This window comes from Solenopsis invicta, chromosome 12, assembly GCF_016802725.1.
Source record: "Solenopsis invicta isolate M01_SB chromosome 12, UNIL_Sinv_3.0, whole genome shotgun sequence".
Lineage (NCBI taxonomy): Eukaryota > Metazoa > Arthropoda > Insecta > Hymenoptera > Formicidae > Solenopsis > Solenopsis invicta.
The window spans coordinates 439,491-464,884 of NC_052675.1; the positions used below are offsets into that span (position 1 = coordinate 439,491).

The 25,394-nt window shown below is 35.0% G+C and overlaps 1 protein-coding gene across 6 annotated transcripts in view; it reads left to right on the forward strand.

Moving 5' to 3' along the window:
* Window positions 1-25,394, forward strand: part of LOC105202431 (zinc finger FYVE domain-containing protein 16) — a 140,821-nt gene that overhangs the window by 37,817 nt on the left and 77,610 nt on the right. For 5 of the 6 annotated variants that reach the window (XR_005576085.1, XM_039456205.1, XM_039456208.1 and 2 more), the window contains exons 3-5: window positions 3,130-3,350; window positions 5,060-5,159; window positions 16,626-16,705. Coding sequence is in view for 5 of the 6 variants with exons in the window: in XM_039456205.1 (XP_039312139.1) it covers window positions 3,130-3,350; window positions 5,060-5,159; window positions 16,626-16,705 (401 nt within the window). In the remaining variant the exon portion in view is untranslated. The remainder of the gene's footprint in view (window positions 1-3,129; window positions 3,351-5,059; window positions 5,160-16,625; window positions 16,706-25,394) is intronic. The other variant, XM_039456206.1, reaches the window with a different exon arrangement.

The window sequence follows — 25,394 nt, forward strand, 5'->3', positions numbered from 1 at the left end:
TGTTTAAAAAAAGTTTAACTTTGTAAATGCACAATTGTAAAGTCGCTTGTTGTTAGCAAAACGCGAATTAATGAAAAATAACGGTCAGATACAAGCAAATATTGGGTCGTATTAGAATAATAGAAAGTTAATTTAAATCTTGAAAGAATATATTGATACGTTTTGACTGTACTAAGTCTTTATCACATTGAAAAAATGATTTTACATTGAAAAAATAATAAATGCACGCAAAGAATTATAATAAAAAAGACGCTAAAAGGAATGTAGACCGGCGCATATTACAAAAAAAACGCAATATACTAATGATGAATTGATGTGAAGCTACTTAGCTGTAGTAATGCTCCTTTTTTTGCTGTGTCATGTGTAGTCAATAGCGCAAACTTTGTTCCAGATAAAGACATAGTCAAATTGAGATAGTAATCGAGAAGCGATAGTAACGGTTTCTTGAATATAGCGAGAATGTAGTACGAAAAGTCAGAGGTTTTAAGTCCATTATATTGTCTTTGTATTTGTAAACGGCTTCTGAGGATGACATAGAAGAATCGTATGGATTGTGTAAATCATCTCATTTACACAATCATTTACACGAATAATTTTGATTGGCGACCGGACGCTTTAATTATCTCCGCTCTTTGATTATATTCTTCTCTCGTTTTCACTAATTCGGGCATTTTGAGGTTGAGCATGTCCTATACGTCTGCCTTATTTGAATGTCAACAAACATCTACTGCTACAATCAAATAGCAGGAAATTCAAATTGAGTTTTGTCCAGATTTTTCTAATACATCTTGTTTATTTTACTATTTCAGATAAAAAGAGAAAAAAAATTTTTTATTTTTAGATAATTTTATGTATATAACATCAAATACTGATCCATTAATTATTATAGAAATTCATGCATTAAGATTTTGAGAGTGACCCGTACAGTTCTCTGTTCTCTTGTTTATTTGTTAAAGAACAAAAAGTAATTTTGAAAAAAATATTTACTTTTCTAAAAATTTTTTTTACAATCTATAAAAAACAGAGAAGTAGTAAAAATAGAAAACATCTTTTATTATTTTTTTATTAATTATTGCGAAAATTACAAAATGGTAGATGACTTTTCTATTTAGTTTGTTCTATCTATGAGCGGAGTTACACCTATTATCAAATAATCTGTACTTAACATTTTGTAAAGATTATTTTTATTTATAAAATATAGTCCATTTTAGTTATTTGTATATTTGTATATTATTTGTATATTTGTATATTATCTGTATATTAGGTTATAAAATGTTTCAAAACAAATCGTAGATCATACGTACACTTAGCCAAATATTTCATTAAACACATTACACAAAAGTATTAAAAAAAAAAAGAAAGAAACTTGGCGTGCTTTGGTCTCTTTATATTATGTCTTGTTATGTTTAATACGACCTGGTCACGCCAAGTTTTTTTTTAATACTTTTGTGATCTACTATTTGTTTTGGAACATTTTATATACTTGACGTATTTTTTTTTTTTTTTTTTAAGACTTGTTTAGGGATTTCACTACTTTTTGGTATATCTTTCTTTATTAAAAAACGTTTTTGATTTAAGAAGTATGATATACGACTATAATATACAACACTTCTTATATATTTTGTTTAAATGTTTTTTTGTTTTTTAAAATATTTATTTTTGGACAACCTTAATTTAATAAAAAGTTTTTGTTTGGATTTCCTTTTCTTAAAAGTTTTTTTTTAAGGATTTCGATACTTTTTAACATATTTTTGGTTAAGAAATATCTTCAGAATACGGATGCCACCAGTGCTACCATGTAAAGTGTATGTTTTGAATTTATGCATCAAACGCATAGAGTATTGTTTGTCCTTGTTTAACTTTTGATGAACAACAATTACAAATTATGCTCTATGTGATTGATGTGCAATTCGGAATGAATCCAAAAACTGAAGTGTTGGGAAGCCATGAATCTATTTCAACGGTCTTTCGCATTGCGCATGCATCAATTATATATCAACCAATTGTAGGCTATGAATAACCGGTGAGACAAAATTACCACGACCTCATCACTGAAGCAGAGAGGAACCTGATAGGTGCCACGGCGGCCTTTTTCTTATAATGCTAAAATTCCCAGCGCACTAACGATGCACATCCATTTTGCGACACTGTCGATAAAAATGGTTCAAGTCTGTGTGGATGTAATTTTAGTTCATATTTTGGCCTAAATGGATGTGCGTCGTTAGTGCGCCGGGAATTTTAGCGTTATAAGAAAAAGGTGGCATTTCTCAGGTTCCTCTCTGACTAAAAAATCTAATCAGTGCGGCGCTGAGCACATGCGCGCTATCTTGCTCGTCTTTAGCACTTTTGAATGCAGTAGGTTTTAACTCCGATCGGAAATGACGCCACATGCTCCGTTTAAGTTATAATTGGATAATTTCAACATACAGCGTCATTAACCCGATTCGGATTGTTGAATTATAACTTACTGCACTCAAAAGTGTTATACTTTTCTCTCTTTCTTTCTCTCTCAATTTCTCGATCGCTTTTTCGATTAGGTAACTGGATAGTGCATAATGTTACATAAGAACCCATCTTGATAAACAGTCGCTTTTCTCGAGCGTTGTAAATGCGCCTTGGCAGACACTTGCGACTGAACTTGATTACTAAAAACTGGAATTGTCCAAGTGACATTTTTCATAGACTTGCTGTCGAGATCTGAGAATTGACTAAACCAATTTTATTCAAACCAGTCGCAATCAAAAGCTTGTAAGTTATGTAATAAAAGTATTATTAGAATTTTTATTATAACATTTTTTCTGAAATATTTAAATCGTAAATTTAGCAAGGCAAAAACTCGAGATAAAGCGACAGCGCCTTGACATTGCCAGTGACGTAGTCACAAAATACTGACCAAGCATATAACAAAGAGTCGAATCAAAAAGTTATGTGACGTTTTATATAATATTTATATTTATATAATATTTATAAAACGTGATTTTGTTTAAAAGATAAAATTACTCATCAAGTTTTTATATCTCTACTCACAAACATCTATTACTATTTATGTCAGTGTTCTTAAAAGCTATAAAAATTTATAGCTATAATAATTTCCATTTCTAAATTAAGTAAAATGTAATATTATAATAGAATCTGCGAACGCTATATCAGGAGAACTGGAACACTCAGAAATTGTTGATGAAGATCGCGGTGCCTCGTCGGATGTCTCTGACAATTCCTTAGTCGAATGTAATACATTGGGAAAACAGCCGCCGTTTTGGGTCCCGGATAGTGATGCACCTAGTTGTATGCTGTGTGATGTTAAATTTACCGTACTTAAAAGACGTCATCATTGTCGTGCCTGTGGAAAAGTACGTATTTACTGAGCTTTGTGGCAAAAATACAGAAAAACCAATTAAATTATTTATTTATTGTTGATTGATATTAGAGTTATTTTCGAGATTTTGACGTTTAGAAAAAATATATTCATGAGAACAACGAATTTATTTAAGGAATGGTAAAAACATTGTGAATAAAGAGAATTAAACATAGGTCCAAAAATAAGTCGTTTCCGAGTTATAGCCACTTTTATGTTAAAAAAAATTGTATTTTATATTTTTGGACCTATGTTTATATAGCTTTTTTTCCTTCTTTTGGGATCCTAAATCACATCCCGAAATATTCGTCGCCATTTTACGGATATCCTGTATATACATATTAAGGATAATACAATAATTTTTTAAATAGTATAATGTGGATAAATAAAGATTTGAACAATCTCTCAGGAGCAGTCTTTACTATAAGCGTTTTGCAGTGACCACTGTAGCTTTGAGTTGATTTATCGAAGTAGAAAAAATCCGACTTTAGTTAATGTGTGAGATTATCTAGTGCTTGATTGTTTATTTTTCCGATAGCATAAATAGCGATAAAATGGCTTAAAGTCGAAGGTGTTTAAAATTGAAAGGATGATTTTTCGATAAAGATTACTCGTTTTTTATCGATTAACAAAAATATGTAATGGAAAAAAGCCATAATATCAGGCACTAGATAATCTTATATATTAATTAAATTTATCGGATATTTTTTTGTTTTAGATGAACCAGCTCAAAGCTGAAGTGGCCACGGGCAAAACAAAGACTTTTCCTGAAAGATTATTTTTTTATTAATGTATATTTTATTTAAAAAAATTACATTATTATCCTTAAAATACATTAATTTGAATACATAAACGTTTGTTTAAAAAGATTTTTAAGTTTAAAAAAAAATTCCCAAACATGCGTGTTTTTTTCAGCCTTGCAACTAGGAAGTATAATTTCTTGTAACGATTTTACATTATACGCAGCACACAGGTCTGCTTAATCGTATTCATTTAAATTTAAAGGTTCTATTTGAAACATTGTTCGATGTACCCTATTCTTTTCTGTAAATTATTTTATGGAGAATTGTATTTAATTTTACTTGAATTCTTAAGGATTCTACTTATTGTTATAACATTTCCTTAAAAGTAAAACTACACTTTTTGAATTAAAAGGTATATCTAAACTGTAAAAATTTTGACTTGTTTTATTTAAAGAATAAGATTTTTATTTAAAAAATAAAAGAAAATATTGTTACAAAAATGAATGATTTTAAGTCAAAATTTACAGAAAATGTTAATTGAAACCATTTTATTAATATAGGCTTGAAAATAAATAACATAAAATAAAATAAATTTTTGAGGTAATTAAATTATCGGAATTAAATATTTTGTAAAATTGGATATTAGGGACGACCTTATCGATTTCAATAATTTTGACATGTCTTGGCAAGGTAATTGTTTCGAGTAACAATAAAAAGATTTTAGCTGTCAGTCATTTTGTTTATTAACAAGTTATTAAGTAAAACAAATAAAGTAAATCATATTGAAAACGTATTGAATGACGTAAGTTGTACTTTATTGATAAAGGAATCTCGACAATTTATTATCAAATCTCTTAATCTGTCAATAATTGGGTTATTTATCTTGATTTTTTTTGGATATTGTGTTAGCTTTTTTTTATATAGAGATCAAGTATTTAAATTTACAATTGTTATTTTACAGGTACTGTGTAATAAATGTTGCAATATGAAATACAGATTAGAATATCAAGGAAATATCGATTCCCGCGTTTGCGTTTCGTGTTACCATCTACTTACGAAAGGTAAGATAAAATAATTTTAATGTATAAGATATCCTAATGTGATAACTTAAAAAAATATATTTTAAGATTAGTGCTCTTAGTGCTAAGAAGATGCTTTTAATTGCGAAACACGAAATTAGATGAGCCTTAGTTTTTTTGACAGGGGGGTTTGAGGGTATAAAAAGCGTCAGAGCGTTTGAGTGCATGGGCCTTTGTTTCAGAAAAATTTACATATGAAGTTTGGCGTTTGCCGTGCGGTACGTTAAATACTATTACGCGGTAGGTTAACCTTTAGACTGCCGGAAAATATGATGCAAATAGTTCTAGAACGAAATTCGAACTGTATTATGGTGTTTGAGCTGATTACATGAATCGTCTCTATGCGCCTACCGAGCAGCTGTAGGCGATTTGGAGCTTCTCAATGCTCCGTAGGTATATGGGCCTATTTATGCATCGAAAATAAATCTTTGACTAACATGATATAGATGTTATTACTTGTACTAAATCAGTAAATAGTTTTGGAAGCGTTGGTTTCTGTGTTTATGCGACGCCATTAGTTTTTCTGTGTTTATGCAACCAACTTGGCTATTTGCTATTATAATGATGGCTAATGAACGGTCTAATGAAAATTATGCAAGTCTTAAACCTCATGGTGGGCACTACTTGTCATTATTATTGCCAAAAATTGGATGTGCGGCGCGTCGCACTTGCCGAGCGCAGTGTCACCTAAGAAGCAAAAGAGACCAGAATATCATTATTAGCAAAAAGAAAATAATATAATGAGGCTACTGAACTCGTGGAAGGACAGCTTTATGGGCAGGCATCGCAGATTAGAGATAAATTAAAAATTTTCAACTTTATACACAAAAAATCAGTTACCAAAACTTTAAACGCATTTTTCTCAAAACACAGTTTTTCAAATTTGTGTGCAATGTCACTTTTACAATTTTTATCCGATTGACTTGAAATTTTAATACAATCTTCTTGTAACTATTCTACAGGGAAGTACGTAGGTTTTTTGCGAAATGTTAAAAACTCTTTTTGCAATCAGCATTTTTTAAACAAATTTTTGGGTGAAAAATGTATTTTTTCTATAAATAGCTACTATTTCGACCAAAATTAATATTTTTAAAAATCCCTATGTATTTTTCTAGTTTTGAATATGTAGATAATGTAGATTTTCGTTCCAGCATAAACCATGTTGCAGAAAACTTGCACACAAAAATTTATTTTTAAGAAAACACGATTTTCTAAATGGGCCAGTACGCCGCTATTTTGTGCGTGAAAGAAAATTAAAAAGTATTTTTTTACTCGTCAACATATATACAATAAAGCCCTTTAAGCTTTTTTTTATATAAAATTATTCATTTACCCATAATAAATTCCCAAACATAGGTATTATTTTAGGGCATCAGGGATGGTGTTACCCCTTAAAGCGTGAAGCGCGATGGCTGAGACTAAGGCGTGCGCTTTCTACTTTGTCCTTGGGGGCCACGTGAAGAGAGGTGTTTGAAACCTTACAGTGCCATTTTTTTTTTTTTTTTAATAGCTACATTTATCAACTGTAATTAATTTTTATTATTTTTAGCAAAATATTAATTGTTATATATTATTTGTTGCATGAAATAAAATGTAATAATCGGAGTTTGCATATTTATTTAAGTTTATTTATTTATTTTTATTTATTATACTATTCTAACATTGCTATACAATGTTGTGAATGAAAATTTATGTAAACGCATTGGAAATATATATCGTTTTGAGGCATAAGGCCCAAATAAAATGAATCTTTTATATCTGCATTAGAAAAGATTCTGGATCAGGTATCTGTACTCATGTCAGCACATGCGCAAAGATCACAACTTGAAAAATCCGTTACACTACATCGCGTAAGAAAATAAATAAAATAAATATCGAAATTTTTAGTAATGTGAATCATTTATGTTTTCCTGTAAACGTACTTATTAAATGTTCTTGTAAAATACATTATTTTTTTTATACAATGTTCATGGTGTACAGTTAGGAGCTAAAAGGTTGCAACACTTCTTTTTTGATGGTTTTTGGAATGTAGACTTGCTCATTGATTGGCAAATGTAATTGGTTAGATCCACAGGTAAGAACCAATTATGTTTGCCGTTCGATGAGCAAGTCTACATTCCAAAAATCACTGAAGAAAATGTGTTGCAACTTTTTAGCTCATAACTGTACAGTTAATTTTTGTTTCCAATCCTTTTACATAAATTTTTACCCACAACATTGTACAGCAATGTCAGAATTGTATAATAAATAAAAATAATTAAATAAACTTGAATAAATATGCAAACTTTCTTATTATTACATTTTGTTTCATGTAACGAATAATATATAATAATTAATATCTTACTAAGAATAATAAAAATTAATTGCAATTGATAAATGTAGCTATTATTGAAAAAAAATTGTCATTGCGAGGTTTTGAATACCTCTCTTCACGTGGTCGCCGGCGACAAAATAAAAAGCGCGCGCCTCCCCAGCGCGAGTCTCCCCAGCCACCGCGTTTCACACTTTAACATACCGCGCAATAGTACTTAACGTACCGTGTGGCGAATGCCAAACTTCACATACAAATTTCTCTGAACTGAAGGCCCATGCACTCAAACGCTCTGACACTTTTTATATCCTCGACTCTCCCTTTTTGAAAAAACTAAGGCTCATCTGATTTTGTGTTTCGCAATTGAAAGCATTTCTTTGTTAGTTTGGAAAAATTGTGGGAAGTTTTAAAGAAAAATTTTTCCAATTTTTTCTTGTCATATACACAAGGCAACAAAATTATCGCAACACTCATTTATACCAAAATTTTGCACAACTTCAAATAATCATAACTTCGTTAAAAACTATTGTACTTGAGAGTTTTTTTTTATTTTAAAGTTTAAAGTCTCTATTTTAAAGTGCATTTGGTCAATTTCGAATTTCTGCTTTCCTCCTTCCGTTGTTTCTTTAAAACTAAGGACGTGTTTTATTTTCAAACATTTGCATAGTTTGACGCACTCCACGGAGTAGGATGAATTTTTTTTGCAAATGTCACGATAGCCATCGTAAAATTTGGAGTTTTCTCTGCAAATTGAAAAAAAATTCAGGTTTGTAAGATTTTTTTTTTTTTTTTTTTTTAGGAGTTAGGATGTATGAAAGTTATGTATGCATTTTTGTTAGTTACCGCCAGCATTACCCGGATTTTGGTTTGTCTCTCATTGATGATGAGGCGATTTTCTTCAGCTGATATGTGTTTTTGACCTTGTCCTCTTTTTTGACGAAATTTGCCTGTTTCTTGATAATGAGCCCAAACTCGAGAGATAGAGGATCGATGAATACCTATTCTCCTTGCAACATAACTTTGATTCAATCTTTCCAAAAGAGCAATGATTTGCACACATTAAATTTTGTTCAAACTAGGCATTGTTATGACTTTGTTGTTTACTTCTTGAATGATACAGTAAAGAATAAGTTTACGCTTATATAGAGTTTTGTTTCCAGGGCGCACTAGTAGAATCCGGACAATTTTCAAATTAAAATTTTTGCCATATAATAATTTGTGAGCCGGCAACTAGATAGCATTCAAGCAAGCCTCATTTATTGGGAACAAAAACATAACTTTGTCATGGCCGAGCTGGTTAAGCAGTGTCCAGACTATAACCGGAGAGCCGTGCTTGTTGAAAATCTTTGCGCTGGACGTAGCGTGTCCGAAATATAATAATAAAGTTTTCCGATTACTCGAAATTAAGTAGATTACCAAGCGCGCAAGGCGGTGCGTTTACTTGCTACGGGCAGCAGCAACAGCTACGCAGAAATGGCGTATAACGCTAGGACCTCGCTCTGGGGCAAGCAGTAAACATCCGCCCTGCGCACTTGGCAATATTGATTGCGCGATTTGGATTTGGCGGTGCGCAAGACTAATTTGGAATATTTATTAATTTATAACTCGTTAACTATTGCGAGGATCGTAAAGTGGTGCAGGACTTTTCGACTCACAAGGGGAGGACCAGGTGAGAGACCCTGGGATTTTGATCCCAATTTTTTTAATTATTCTGGAGACAAAAAAAAGTTTACTTCTTCCGGCGTTTCATTGAATAGGCCTTAGTTTCGAAATAATAAATTTGTGAAAATTTGGTCATACTGTGGCGCGTCATATGAGCCTTCCCGGTAACTGTTCTTGCAACCAGTGCAGTCGGCTCCGTGCGTTAGGTGCTTGCTTCACAATCGTAAGATCCGGGTTCGCTCCCGGATGTGTGCAATATTCTTTTTTATTTTTTTTTTTTTTTTAATAAATGTATTTATTTATCTTGATGATATTAATATAGTATGCAAATTTCTAAAATAGAAAATTTAATTTAATATCATTTTCTAAACTTTAATATAAATTTAATTTGAAGGGAATTTGAATTCAAGTAATATTTGAAATAATAAATAGGTAATAATAATAATAATAATATATAAGTAAAATCTGCAATACTTAAATAATTAACTTTTGTAATAAAAGTATTTACATTTACATTCACAATCAGATGTTTGTTTATTATTCTTCTTTTACAATTAATTATTTTAAAAACTAGAATTTTAAAATACTGTTAATATTATTTCCAATAAAATTTTAAATTAAACAATTTGAAAATTTAGATACGTTGCCCTTATATGTTATCCATTTCAAATAACTTATATATTATTATTATTATTATTACCTATTTATTATTTCAAATATTATTACTTGAATTCAAATTCCCTTCAAATTAAATTTAAATTGAAGTTTAGAAAATGATATTAAATTAAATTTTCTATTTTAGAAATTTGCATACTATATTAATATCATCAAAATAAATACATTTATTAAAAAAAAAGAAAGAAAAAAAAATATTGCACAGATCCGGGAGCGAACCCGGATCTTACGATTGTGAAGCACGCATCTAACGCACGGAGCCGACTGCACTGGTTGCGAGAACAGTTACCGGGAAGCCTCATACGTCTCGCCGCGGAATGGCCAATTTTCACAAATTTATTATTTCGAAACTAAGGCCTATTCGATTGAAACGCCGGGAGGCGTAAACTTTTTTTTCTTCTCCACTAAAAAAATTGGGATCAAAATCCCAGGGTCTCTCACCTGGTCCTCCCCTTGTCAGTTTGATCCATTTTACCTACATACGAGAGATTTATTATTAATTGTCAGACACCCTGTATATATATTGTCACGTCGTTTCCGCGTGATTGAGTGGTGAACGGCGCAAACAAATAAAGGTTATGATTATAAATTGATGAGATTATAAATTAATTATTGTCAACGCTCGCTACAATTACCTTGTGTCGTCTAGACGGCCGCTCGCAATATTGCGACAATTTGTTAACCTCGATAAGTTGGGCGCCAGACGCACTCTTCAGCACGTTAATTCACTAATTAACTAATCACGAAAAATCTTCACTTGATAACAGCCATCTGAACGCGCGAGAGCCGGCTAACTCTATCTAATGGCAGAGGGGCGGGGTGAGGCGAGGGCAGAGCCGCTTACTCTAGCTTTGCGAGGAAAGTGAGAGGCAGGCAAGAACGTAACGCAGATTAGTAACAAAATAACATTTATTCTTGACAAAGGCGACAACATCGAACGCTACGAGCACTCATTCGATCCTGAAACGGGCGTCACAACGAGAGTCCGAAGGGCGCGAAGATAATTAATGCAGCGACAATAGGCGACTCGCGGTGAGTCCGGTGCTCGGGAACTAAGCGAAATGCAACATACCAAAAGCCAGAAAGTTGCCGGATTTTGAAAGAACACGCATACTTACGCGAGATCTCAAGATCGAGTTATTGCCGGTGTTCGTAAAATGCGAGTTACGACGTTCTCTCTCTAGTACACGCCACGAGGGCGACAACGTAAGCCAGTGTAATCATGCGCGCGGTGCAGGGCTCCATACGGGATTCTGCACTAACTTCGGCAGCGGATAAGCAACGCGTCTCCAGGAGATTAGTCTACGTGATTCGCGAGAATTCTCCTTGAGCTCGCCACGAGGTCCGCGAGGAGCCCCTCACATTTGCCATCGATCGTTCTTTCTCCTTCTACACCAAGCAGATGGCGCCCTGCCATTTAGTGTAAGTGGAAATGCGATCGACGGCAAAATGCGAGCGCGGTTCCCGCCTCATTCGCACGCGGCTTTACAAGGTTGAGGTTATCTGAACCTCGACACGCGGGGCACGCTCACCGACACGGACCCTCTTCCTTGGCGTCGTCGCCGCTTTCCAGCTAGCATCGTGGACCACCGTGCTTCCTTCTCGCACCTCTCTCCGCGATAACCACTTGCTGCAGGATCGCACCTCTAATCGGCTCTACGCCACGACTATCGCAAGACGAATGCTGAATGTCGAATTTGAAGGACCGCGCTCAATAACGGATCGATTTTGCGCATCCTTCTCCTTTGCTTGGGGTGTGCGCGATGCTCGCGCGCGACGCTCGTGCGTGGCGACAGCCAATCCGCGCTTCCTTGCGATTGCTGCTGTGCCAACGTTGTATCCTGGCTTGTCGCCGAAGGGCGTTCGTAGGACCTGGCGCTCAGATGTTACGGTGGATTGCAACTTTGCGCTTTTCTTCGCCGCGATCTTGCTGCCGTTGTTTCAACTTCGGCGTGAAAGGTGGCCTTTGCCACCGCGTGAGTCTCCGCTTCTCCCGATTTTCAGCCAGCGTTGCGACAGTTTCCTTGGCGATGACAGTCTTCTTGCCTGCTCTTAAAGTTTTCCACGTGGCGTTCTGCCGCTCTCTAGGTTTGACACCCCGGCCATGTCTACGTTCTTGCTTTTCCTTTTTTTGGCCGCTGCGTGGTCGCCGCTTGTTCGCTGCTTTTCTTGTCGCCAGCTTCTGCATCAACCACAATCGTGCTTGCGAATTATGACATGAAAATAAGGGAGTAATTAGTGCGCTGTTTAATTAAGCGGATTTTGACTCTTTCCTGGTGACCGCGGTAATGGAGGTGCGATTTCCGGTTTGGTGCGATTTCCGGTTCGGTGCGATTTCCGGTTCGGTGCGAGCGCGAACCCGCGCTCTGTAACGGCGGCGGGACGCTGCTTTGCTGCAGCGGACTGCAACGTCACAAAATATATATACCCTATGATCAGAAAGTACCGGGAATTTTTTATTTAAAAGTACCGCGCATGCGGGAACCGGTTTATTTTTTTTTCTTATGTTGGTACGACCTTAAGACGCACATCTGTCAGGTTTTAGTGCCATCCGTCTGCCTGGCGTTTGTTTACATCAGTCAACTTTTTTCATTTTGCCGCATTTTACCATGAATAATTTTGTTGAACAAAGAGTTTGTTTGAAATTTTGTGTTGCGAACGAAATTTCGTGTGCCGATGCACTGAAAATGTTGCAAAAAGCATTTTGCGAATCTGCTCTATCAAAAACAAGAGCATACGAGTGGTATAAAGACTTTAAAAGTGGTCGTACAGTGGTGGAAGATTTCCCTCGTTCCGGACGTCCATTGACGTCGAACACCGATGAAAACGTGAAGAAGTGAAAGAAATGGTGCTTGAAAATCGTCATACCAGCTTAAGAGAAATGTCTAGTGAACTTGGCATTGCATATGGAACGGCACAGCATATTGTGGTTGATGTTTTGGGTATGAGACGCGTGGCAGCCAGGCTCGTTCCGAAGAATCTGAATTTCTTGCAAAAACACCAATGAATTATTTGACCAAACATCAAGTAAATACCATCAAGCAAGCACCGTATTCACCTGATATGGCCACGTGCGACTTTTTTTTGTTCCCCAAGTTGAAGTTGCCACTTCGTGGAAAGAGATTTCAGTCGATCGAGGAGATCAAAGAGAATGCGACGAGGGAACTAAAGGCCATCCCTTCGTCGGCCTACCAGGGATGCATGGAGGACTGGGTCAAGCGTTGGCACATGTGTGTTGCTTCAGATGGATCATATTTTGAAGGAGATAAAATAAATTTGCCTGAAATTTAACTCTATTTTGTTTTATTTAAAAATTCCCGGTACTTTCTGATCGTAGGGTATATATATATATATATATATATTTCAGCGTACCCGCGCTCTGTAACGGATGAAATATATATATATATATATGTATATATTGTCACGTCCTTTTCCTGACGCCGGAGAGCAACGGCGCAATACGCGATCAAACAACGGAATAGCTCGCGAAACACGCGCGGGAGCGACGAGCGAACCGAGAAACACCAAACGCTCGCACCAAATCGCGAGATTGGGCGCCAGACGCGATGATACCGGTCGCGGCTCCGGGTTCACTTTTCCACTCTAAACACGGATTCACAACACGCGAGAATGCGTCATGCCGAAACGCGAAATTGTCGCTCGCACGCGGCCAGCTAGCTCCTCTAACCGGTAGAGGGGCGGGGCAGCGGAGACAGGGACGAAGCGGCTCTCTTACGGGAGACGACGGGTAGGCGAGAAATTAAGTAAAGTCAGGCCGATATAACAGATAGAGAACACATGTATTGCAGTGCATAATAGAGACGGCATACAATAAAATAAGAACAAAAAAGAATAGCGGTTAACGTAAGAAAGAAAGACAAAGAGATAAGGCGTTGACAAAAAGAAATTAATAAGCCGGACGCGGGAATTATTTCAACTCAGACCATAATTACGCTACACGCGCCGATCACGATGACTGGCCCCGCACGAAGCGCGGCAGCCAATCACGCGCGCTCTGACTGGTGCGGCAAGAACGCGAACGTAGAGCCTCCGCTAAGGCGAGCCACGTAATTCTGAGACACAAGTGCGTACAGTAAAAGATTCGCGTCGACGATAACGCAGTCGCCGGAACTGCACTACAAAATTAATAGAACACGCGCGATATACCAAGTCACCGATATCTCGGGCGGCCGTATGATCACGGCCGTAACACGACTCACGCACGTGCGCGAGGGCTTTGCGGCTTCCCGGGAAACCGGTCCGCGAGCTTCTACGGCGAGACGGCTCAAACACACGCGGCAGCCGACAGCTGGGTGCCTCGACGAGGTCTCGGGCTTGAGGTGGAGAGCCAGCCAAACACTAAGAAGCAAGGTGCGTTCAATCGCCACGCGGCGGACGCACTCGCACACTAACCTAATGGCTCCACCTAAAGTCCCTAGATTAATAAAGTACCGCAATTCATAAGACTCAATGTATAAGGATTTGGAGCCAAAATGGCGTCGGAAAGTGTAAAGAGTGCACACTTTTATAATGTATGTATCTACACATTAAGTGCAATTATTTACCGTGAGACACCGTGAGATGCGTTAGATCTGTTGTGTTATTGTTGTATTCTGAGAAATTAAACGTTTAAAAACATGCCTAATTTCGAATAAATTAAAACCTTTAGACTCTATTAAAGTGTTTTTAAATAATTGTCGTACAGACTTTGTGCCATCATGCCACAATATTGTTGTTAAACTTATTAAAACATTTATTATAAGACGCATCCATTTTACCTTCAAAAAAATATATTAATATTAACACATATAGAATACGCATATATAATATTAACGCATATTGAACATATATAGTAGTAAAAGAGTTGCAATAAAGTCATATGTGAATAAGAACCATTGTAAACAAAATTAATTTATATAGTTTATGATTTTTTTTCTTATTTAAATACATTTATACACATATGCACGTTTTAAATGTGCCGCATGTTGGAGCCAAAATGGCGGAATGATTGCGGTACTTTATAAATCTAGTGACTTTAGCTCCACCTCAGAACGCGAGCCGGTCGACACCGACAGCTCGTGGCTTTACACAGCTGTTAGACGGGTCACCTCGACTTCAGCACGGTTCTTCCTCCGCTCCTCGATCTGCGGGGCTTGTCCGGGCCTGGCACACTCGACGATAGCCGCTCCCGATATCTCCAGCCGATATCTCGCACGCTCGCTCACGCTTCGCACCGCAGGGACCGCCGGGTCGCACGCAAAAGCCGAGAGGATCGCGTTCGATGCGCGATCGATGAGCGCTACCCCTCCCACAGGGTGCGCGATATCCCTGCACCTAGCGGCGCGGCCTATCAGCGCCCTTATCTAGCCGTGACGTCACGGCAGCGCAGTGTCGGGTCTCCGCAGGTGTCGTGCGGTCCCCGTCGGCATCCGACATCCTCGTCGTTCTTGTCGTCCCCGCGGACGACAGCAGCAGAATTTTTCCAGCGACGACTCTTCGCCGCTACCCTCCTCGATGGACAGCCGGCATTCGATGGCCCTCGTCCTGGCCGTTCGTCCGCCCCAGCCTGTCCATCAGCTGTGCCACTCGCGAGCCTCCTTTGCGTGGCGCTTATCTGTCACCACGTCTTGTCTCGTCCTCCTCTCCGTCGGCGGCTTCCCGTGCGCCGGCCCTGGACGATCGCCCTCTCCTTTTCCTGCCGCGGTCCGTCTCCCTCGCCGCTGGTGGTCCTTAGGCGACGTTTGTCGAGGTGCCCGCGGTTACATGAAATCAGCCGCGAATGAGTAAATAAAATAACACGCAACGCAGTCCCGCCGGAGATTTCGTTCTCTCGCAGAGTGCCCGACCCGGTCATACGCGCTTCCTGGCGCGACGCCTAGGCGAAAGACGGAGTGGCGAGGCAGCTAAAACTGCCACGTCACAATATATATATATAATTTAAAAATCATATTGACTTTAAGAAATAAACTAAATTAAAAACTTTAATTAAATACTTCCTAACAACCCTAATTATAAACCCTAAAAAAATTCCCATAATACAAACAACTAAAGTAATAATTTTAACTCTAAAATCTAAATGAACAATATATAAATTATAAAAAATTACTTTCTGCGAAGATTCCAGTGAAAGCACAACAAGGCGTTAATTCGAATAGTTTTGGTCTAAAAATCTTGTCAATTTATCTCGCGGGCATGCATCCTTACGTCATTGATGATGTCGTTTTAATTTTTTTAAGAGTGTCATTGACGCATTTGTATTACGTTGATAGAAGTGCATTGATGTAAATAGACTATTTTAATTAAAAGGCAAGTTTTATATCTGTTTAAAATTTAAATTTGCTAACGGTTGTTTTATTTTTATTAGCCTAATATTAACAAATAAGTATTGTTTCTTATATAAGCAAGAAGTTGTGAAACTTATATGAAATAGTTATTATAATTACTTATGAAGTGATTCACTTAATGTGAGAATAATTGCAAATAATTAAAAAAAAATTGTATTAAAATGATATGATTTTATAAGAAAAGTTGGCTGTGTAGCAGGGATCTTAGTAAAAGGTTATTTCAAGATCATATCAAGACCAACTTTTTTGTTTAAATAACAATCTTTATTTTTACTATTTTAAAAGAATTGAATGACCACTACTTTAAAGGGGTTAAAGAGGTAGAGTAGCTTCTCAGACATGTAATTCACGGGTTTTCATAATTTTGAATCATTTCGAAATATAAAGAGTGGAAACAGACTTTATAAATATCCCTTTTTTGTTAGCTACAAAATTTTTATGTATGTGTATTTTCAGCAGAGAGCGAACAAGGAATAGGTGATTGGTCAGCTGGCTATAACTCATATACCGATTGTAGCGACGTTAATTCTGTACAGGTATGTAAATAGATATTATTTATAGGTTTGTTTTTTTTTTTATTAACAGCTATAACAAAAGTATAGCAACTGTAGTTATAACGCTTTTTTAATGCCTTGTATCCACGATACTAGAAATCGATCCGAGGTTTCATTGTCAGACAGTGAGGGAATTAATCAATTACATTAGTTAATTGGCCGAATTGTTCAGATGTGATTGATTAATTCTTTCTCTGTACAAAATTTTGGATCGATTTAGCATTACAAGGCTTAAGAAAATTAGGTGTGTTCATACTTAAGACAAATTTTGTACGATTCTGTACAGATGCTAGATGCAGCTTTATTTAAATATTCAAATGTCAAATTTAAGCATTTGTGATTCTACTACGCGCAGAAAAAATATTCCTTTACGTATTCATTATTCAAAATTTTTTTTAATTGAAAGTTTATTATGTATAATGATTAAAATGGGCACTTTTTATCAATCAAATTAGTCGAATTTATTATAAAATTTTCTTAGAATGAACTTGGAATTAAAGTTTAAATTTCTGAAACTTTTTCAAATTAGAGAGTATGCCTTTTCTTTTATTCTCTTAATCCACTTCAGAAACAGAGTTGTAATAGTTGTGTATACAATTCTGTGTATACATTTACTATGAATTTTGAAACGCCCATATAGTATGCTACTTTACATTTCGGAACGACCAATTAACTCTCTTACTTGGAGCAAAGTAGCATACTTGGGTTTTTTTTACATCATAATTAGGAACGGTTATAGGAGAAAGAATTCTTTGAAAGAGAATTGCTTTTGCTAAAAACAGGAGTAAAAATAAACTATTTAATCTTTTAAAACACAGTATTGTAATTTTAAAAAATATATAATAAAATCCGTTCTTTAATTCCGATTTTTTTGCAACTTTATACTTACTAAGATTTTAAATTTGAATTTGAAGTCAAAATTTTAAAATTTATAACGGTTAATTTAATGGCGGCTCAAAGTTCGATTTTGGGTTTTATATAAAATGTAGAGGGGAGTTGCCCCAAATACGTACCACTTAAATTATTTTTTATTATATTTTATATTGGTGCAAATTAAACATTGAAATTGTAAATTGATATTTCAGTCATCTATATTATAATATATGTTAAATTTTATTGTAATAACAAATTAATTTATTATAAGCTTTTCTGTAACGTACTGCGAAAAGCGTAATTTAGAAAACCGATCGTTTAAAACGTACCTGTGGACTCTTAAATCATATTGTCTCTGAAAATACCGAATTTATGAATTAAAGCAATTAAAAATAAAAGAATTCAATTAATATTTATTTTATTAATAATTTATCAAAAAAACGATCAAATATTGAATAATTAATAATTGTAATAAATAAATAACTGTAATGAAAACTTAATACTGAAATTAAACTGGCTTGAACTTATTTTTGTAATTGACATATTTTTATTCATAGCAATTGTTAGTTTTACTATTATCACTTATCAATCTTACATTAATATAATTTTTTTTGTAGTAAAATTTGTGGTAGTATGAATTAGGAAACGTAAAAGAGTTTATAAAAATATCAATTTGATTTTTATAATGATTGTAAATATGTATATACAATGAATGTAAAATGTCCTTCAACAAACTTTCTTTTATGAAAACATAACAATGTAAAATAAAATTGCATACTTATGTTATTATCAGCTATACAAATTAAAAAAAAAATTTACATTTGATATATCTGATTTTTTAACATATTGATAGCATGCTTAAAACAAAATAAAACTTGTTAAATTTTTTTTCTATATAAATATTACTTGATTCTTGTTTGCTTTTTATTTTTATCATTAGATGTTTCTTATAAGCGGTAAAAATGTAAAATAATGAATAGGCATGCTTTAGGAGACCGGTACCGCATTTACCAATTTTCCTCTACTATAATAAAAAATTTCTTCTAATCATAATATATTGAAACTTGGTATCCCAAGGTTTTTAATTTATTGATTTTGAATCCGAAGTCAAAATTTGTAAATTTTTTAAATACAAGATGGCGGAAATCATAAAACATAAAAAATTGTACTTTTGTTTTTTTCTTTTTTTATATTCTTGCGATAATACTATGCAAATTAATTTGTCTAAATATACTTTATAATCAGCGATTCCTGTATACCAAGTTTCAACTAACTGTACCTATTTTTGCATTTTTCATGTACCATGTCGGATCTGTAAATTTTAAAAGGAAGGTATTAAAAAACTTCGACTTCTGGCTGAACTTTAGTGAACCACAAAATGTTATTTGGGATTTATGAAATAGTGAAAACAATTTTATACTCCAGAAGTGATAAAAATAGATTTTTTTGATGTTACATCGTGTTTCCTTTTGCAAGTCAAATCATCATATATACGTGTATTACGCTGGAACTTATCATGAATCGGATGTTTTGTAAAATTTTCTCTTGATATTACTTAATGGTTTTAAGGGTCGATAATTACAAGTTTGTTATTAAAAATGGCAAATTTTAGAAATAGGAGATTTAAAATGGTCTTAACATGCAGTTTTGTACATAAAGTTACAATAATCGAATTTTTTATTAAAATGACTCTTAGCATATTCTTTAAGATACACTGATTACGAATCCATTAATTAAGTGGAGAAATCAATGATAGAGGATTTAAAATGGTCAATCCAAAATGTTTATGACCGATTAAAGTTACATATTTAATATATTTTATTTTAAAAAATAAATACGTCTTTTAAGGTATTCCATTGCACACTACTCAAGTAATATTAAGGAAAAATTCAATTAAAAGAATTCTGAAAAAATGGTGGATACTAGACAGTTGTTGTAAATTTATCTACTTGCCGATGAAAACGGCCTATTTGATCAATCAAATTTAAGATCAACGGCGAGGATGTGGTGTTAGAGTTCTAGAAATTTAGAGAGGCGTCACGGTGTAGTTAACATACACACACATACACACACACACACACGCACGCACACACACACACACACACGGACACACACGCACGCACACGCATATAGTGGTGATCATGAAAATAGAGCCACGCATACAGTGGTGATCATGAAAATAGAGCCACTAACAAAGAAAACAATGATAAAAAATAAATACTGAAGTTTAAATTTATATTAAATTTATTTTATCATATTATTTATTTCAAACATAAGAAACTAAAAACTAATTTTTATTTTATTAACTTGTATTAAAAGAAACAAATAATAATAAACTAATGTAAATGCATCAAATTCATTGGTCATAAAACTAGAGCCATAACAAGAAAATAGTACTGAAACATTTAAAACTAAAAATTGATACAGAATTTCGTTATTAAATCAGTTTTGTATTTAATATTTTGTCGTGTGACCACAATTTTTAATTACTGCCTTACAGCGCCTTGACATAGACTCAACAAGATTGTAACATTGCTCAACGGATATAGACATCCGTTCTCTTTGTATTTTTTTCCACGGTTTATTTTGATTTAGAATTTTATGTTTAGAAATAGTAATCTTTAAGTCTCCACAAATTATCAATTGGATTGAGAGCCTGTGATTGTGAAGGTCATGGTATCACAGACGCTTGATGATCTTTAAAAAACTTTTTTGCCTTAGATGTAAGTTTTGGACCGTTTTCATTTTGAAATTTCTATATAAGTGGCATGTTCTTAGCAAAAGGCAGCAAAGATATGATATTTTCAAGAATACATATTTATTTTGATTCATAGTATTTTTAATCTAATAAATTGGACCAACTTTGTACCATAAAAATGTTCTCCACAACTTTATATTGGCGCAATGTTTTACAGTCTTCATAGTATACTTTGGTAGCAATTCTTGATTTGATGGCTTTCTCATATAATATCTTTCATCAGATTCCATCAGATTTATTTTAGTTTTGTCTACCCATAAAATATTTCTTCAATTTTTAATTCCTTCTGGACCACTCCATTCCATATAATCTTTTGCAAATTGTAATTTGCATTTAAAATTCTTTGAACTTAAACGTGGAACTTTTTTAGCAACTCTACCATTTAAATAACATTCTTGGAGTCTTTTTCGAATTGTACGTGCATTTATAGAAAGATTAAATTCATTTTTTATTTTATTTGATGACTTAAATGGATCTATCTTACGAGAGTGAATTAAATATAAACGTGCCTTTTGCAAAAAAAAAACATATTTTTCAGAATCAATTCTAATTTACATTTTTCTTATTTTTCTACATAGTCCCCCATCTTATCTATACACTTCATCGAACGGTCTGGTAATTTTTTAATCCCGGTATTGTAAAAAGTTCGCGGACGTGTACCAAACCAATTGCATACGAACTGCTACACCTCCTCGTTCATTGTGAAGCGCTGTGCACCAAGGGCTTTCTTGAGTGGCCCAAACATATAAAAATCGCATGGTGACAGGTCTGGGTTGTAGGGTGGATGTTCTAAGACACTGTCTAGTACATCGACTAATTTTTGTTGTGTTACTGCTGCGGTGTGGGGTTTGGCGTTGTCATGGAGAAGCAACACATTTCTGATCGGAATGCCGCGCTGTTTTGACCGATAGGCAGCACTTTCATAGCTGATCTAAAGTTACTGAAAGATTTCAAGAACAGTTAAGTGCCGATCGCTTTTGATGAGTTCTCGAACAATCTCGGTGTTCTGCGCTGTGATACTGGTGCGTGGATGGCGCTGGTAGGCAATGTTTTCAACACTCCCGTGCTTTCTATTTGTTACACCATTGCTTCACCCGAGCCCATGAATGGGTTCTTTCCCCGAACTGTAGGAGTAAACGGCGCCGAATTTTAACAGCAGTTACATTTTTGTTGATTAGAAACTTAATAATAATACGTTGTGAAACTGCGGGTTGTACCTCTTTTTTGCTCATCGTGATTGTTACTGAGAGTAAAAAGCACGTGGGGCGACAACGTTATTACTGCCTTCCACATGACTCTCTTGTACTGTCTAAAACGTTGCAGACTCCTTACGACGCCAACGTACGCAATATTTAAAAAGGCTCGTTTATATTCGGATCCATCCTCGTAGAAGCACGTACAATTTTACGATTGATTCGAGGTGTAGTTTTTCGCTTTATATCTCGAATTTCTTCGTTATTTTTGGGTCTTAATACATTTTCTACCATTTTTCTAGAGCGACCAATAATTTTTGCAATTTCTTGTTGCAATCTTTCTTTGCTGAGTAAAATTAAAATTTTTATTCTCTTATCAGCTACAATGAATATTTTACCTATATTTGACTCATTTTTAAATAATTGGCTAAATTGCATTATAGTATTACCTTTTTTTTATAGTTGGGAAACGCCTTTATGGGTCTCCGCGCCTGTGGGGACAGGACGCGGGGTATGTGGGACTCACTGACCTAAAATTGGCCGGTATACCCACTAAAACCCAACTTTTTCCGGCGTCTGGGCTAGGGACTGACTATGGGATCGAGCATGCACCGCGATCAGTCCTGACCCAAACGAGTCCTCGCCTTGAGGCGAGAACCGCCCTCCGGAGTTAGCAACCGAGACTCGACCGACATCGAGCCCCGGTTGCCCGGGATGCCTCGGGGGTGCGACAGGCTCACTAAGTTCGCACTCCCGCATGGACTCACGCCATGGATGGGTTAGCCGGGCAACTACCCCGCCGCTGATTCCGCCCAAGGCGTACCTCCTCAACAGTGGAGAGGGTAGGGCCCCCTGTCCGATCTAGTCGGCGCTTTAGGAGGGTCCCCCCTCCCCACTATTCCTTTCCGGCTTTCCCTCTTCTTCTTCATGGGGGGGGGGGAGGTATTACTATACTTAACCTAACCTATTAAATTACATTAATATTTTTAACAAATTTTTTTATATAAATAAATTAAATAATTTGGCTGTATTATTATGACTAGACTATTTATAACATAGAGCACTTTAGGATTTTTTCAATATGAGGTGCACTTTAGTTTATGATTTTAGTTGTTATAAATTGCTGCTATTTGTACAAATAAACTATATTACCGACAAAAGAAAATAAACGGGTAAAATAATAAATTTATTAATTTTTATATAGATGGCTCTATTTTTATGATGCGTTTGTGCGTGCGTATACAGGGTGTCCGAAAAATTGTGACGAATATTTCGGGACGAGATTTGGGACCCTAAAAGAAGGAAAAAAAGCTATATAAATATAAATCCGGAAATAAGTTGTTTCTGAATTACAGCCACTTTTATGTTAAAAAAAATTGTATTTTATTATCCGCTTGGCATACCTTTTTAAATTTTTTTATTAAATTCCTAATTTTTTAATTTTTATTTGTTATTTTTTTAATTTTTGAATTTTATTATTTTGTTTTTAATTAAAAGAATTTTTAATTTTGCAAAGCCAGTTCAGAAAATTTTGTAATGTTCTGTAATGTCGGTAATTCTTTAGCATTTTCTTCATACGATATGCAAATAAAATATATACACATATGTTTAAAAAATAAATGTTTTTTAACCCTTTTTGGCACTTTTTTTCTGTTAATTAATTTAGTGAAACTTTGTTATCCGGGTATTTTTGGGCTAAATAAGAATCTAGTGTGAAAAAATATAAAATTCAAAATGGCGGGATTTTCAAAATAAACTAAAATTCTCTTGAAACATGTTACTTGAGAGGTTAATTACAAATCCAATATTATAAATGCAAAATTAAAAATGGTAGAACTAATATGGCGGACGGAATTTTTAAAATTAATCAAATTTATTTGAAGTTTCAAGAGAATTCAGTCGATTTTGATCATTTCCGCTATATTGTATTTGCTATTTTAAATTTTAATTTTTGACATTCGATTTGTAATCAGCGATCTTAAGAAATTCCAGATAGTGATTTTGTAGAATAGATTATTATGCAAAATTTTGTGCGAACAAAAGAGTTGGCAATTTGAGCCAATTTCGGCCCTCTTCAAATTTTGTTCAAACTCATGAAAAACTATAGTTTGAGGTAAACTATCTTAACACTCTTACAGTAAGAGTATCAGCAACAAATGCAAAATAAACTATAGTTTAGACAGAAAGTCAAATATTGCTTTTCTTTGAGAATTTATTGAAACGTATTGTTTGAATTTTAACATGTAAGAGTGTCAGCATCAAATGCAAAAGGAACCGAGCAAATTCTATTATTCCAGAATGATTTTGATTATTTTCAAATATGATTGCCATCATTTTTTAGGAGATTTTTCTGTTGTGCCCGATGGTGGTACAGGCGCGTTTGTAAGGTAATTCGGGATTGTTGCTGCGTTAAAGGAGTTAGGACTCGAGGAAGGGTTGCGTTGACGGGTTAGAGATTGACTCTTGCTTTCCCAACGTTAATATGTATATATATTTCTTCAAATTGCTTTTGTTACACTTGCTGTGTGACTATATGTGCCACTTGTACACTTGGTTTCTTAGACGATTCGGTATATCCAGGGTGTTCCAATTTTGATTTTACCTTTTATTATTTTCGGCGCCTGAAGAGGTACCGACTTGAAATTTTGCATAGTCATAGAATTTATCGAGTAGCTTGACCTAAAAATATTTTTATGACTACAGGGTATTTCCTCGATTCGTAGCAAACCAATTATACAATTTTTTAAATGGAACACCCTGTATTTTATTGCATTATTTGATAGTCTTTTTTATTCTAATCAACTTTGATATAAAGTCGTATGGCTCTGTTATGTACTGTTCGGCAGGTATTTTCAATTTTTGGTGGAAAAGGTCCCCTAACGTGAGGGCTCACGTGCGGACAACCCGATCAAGGTTTTCAGCTGAAATTTGGTCGGTGGGCTCAAAATATGATTTAAATTAGAACCCATTTTCAGTTTTTGAAATTTTTCAAATGATGGGGATGCACGCTAGAATTTTTGGAAACTATTATTATAGCAGATTGGAAAAGTATCTTACGTTGTTTTATTGCAAAACATCTCGTTTAGGTTATAAAACATCCCATTTAGGTTGCATTAACGTCCCTCTTACGTTGCATTTAGTTCTGCACGTGCATGGATGAAAATCCTCATATTGTAAAGTTATGTAATATGGCATTCTACTTCCGAAATTTATTATAACAGGTGTTTAAAGTGCGATCCACCATTTTGGATACATAATTCAGCTTGTTGCATAAAATTTGTCGTAGTCGCTGCAGTAATATATTTGGGAGTAATTGATGCAGCAGCTTTGGAGATACGGGTTTTCAGGTGCACGTTGGCAGGTGGATTAGGATGATTGTAAACCCTATCTTTTAAATATCCCCACAAGAAATAGTTTAACGGAGTGAGATCCGATGAACGTGCCGGCCACAATATCGGACCGTGATTCCCGATCCAACGTCTCTGAAAATTGTTGGTCAGGAATCTGGTTACTTGTCTCGCATTGTGAGCAGGACAGCCATCCAGTTGAAACCACATACAATTCCGCTGAATGTGTATCGGCACGTCTTCTAATAGTGACGGCAGTTTTGTTGTCAAAAAGTCTAGAAAATGATCGCCGGTGAGATTGTGTTTGTAAAAAAAGGGACCAATAAGTCTGTGACCAATTAAACCGCACCAAACATTGATGGAAAAAATCTTTTGGTGCCGGGTTTCAAATTTTATATGAGGGTTTTTAGCGGTTCAAGTGCGAAAGTTCCATCGATTAATAAACTCATTATTGGTAAATTTTGATTCATCAGTCTAAAGAATATGATTCAGCAGATCTG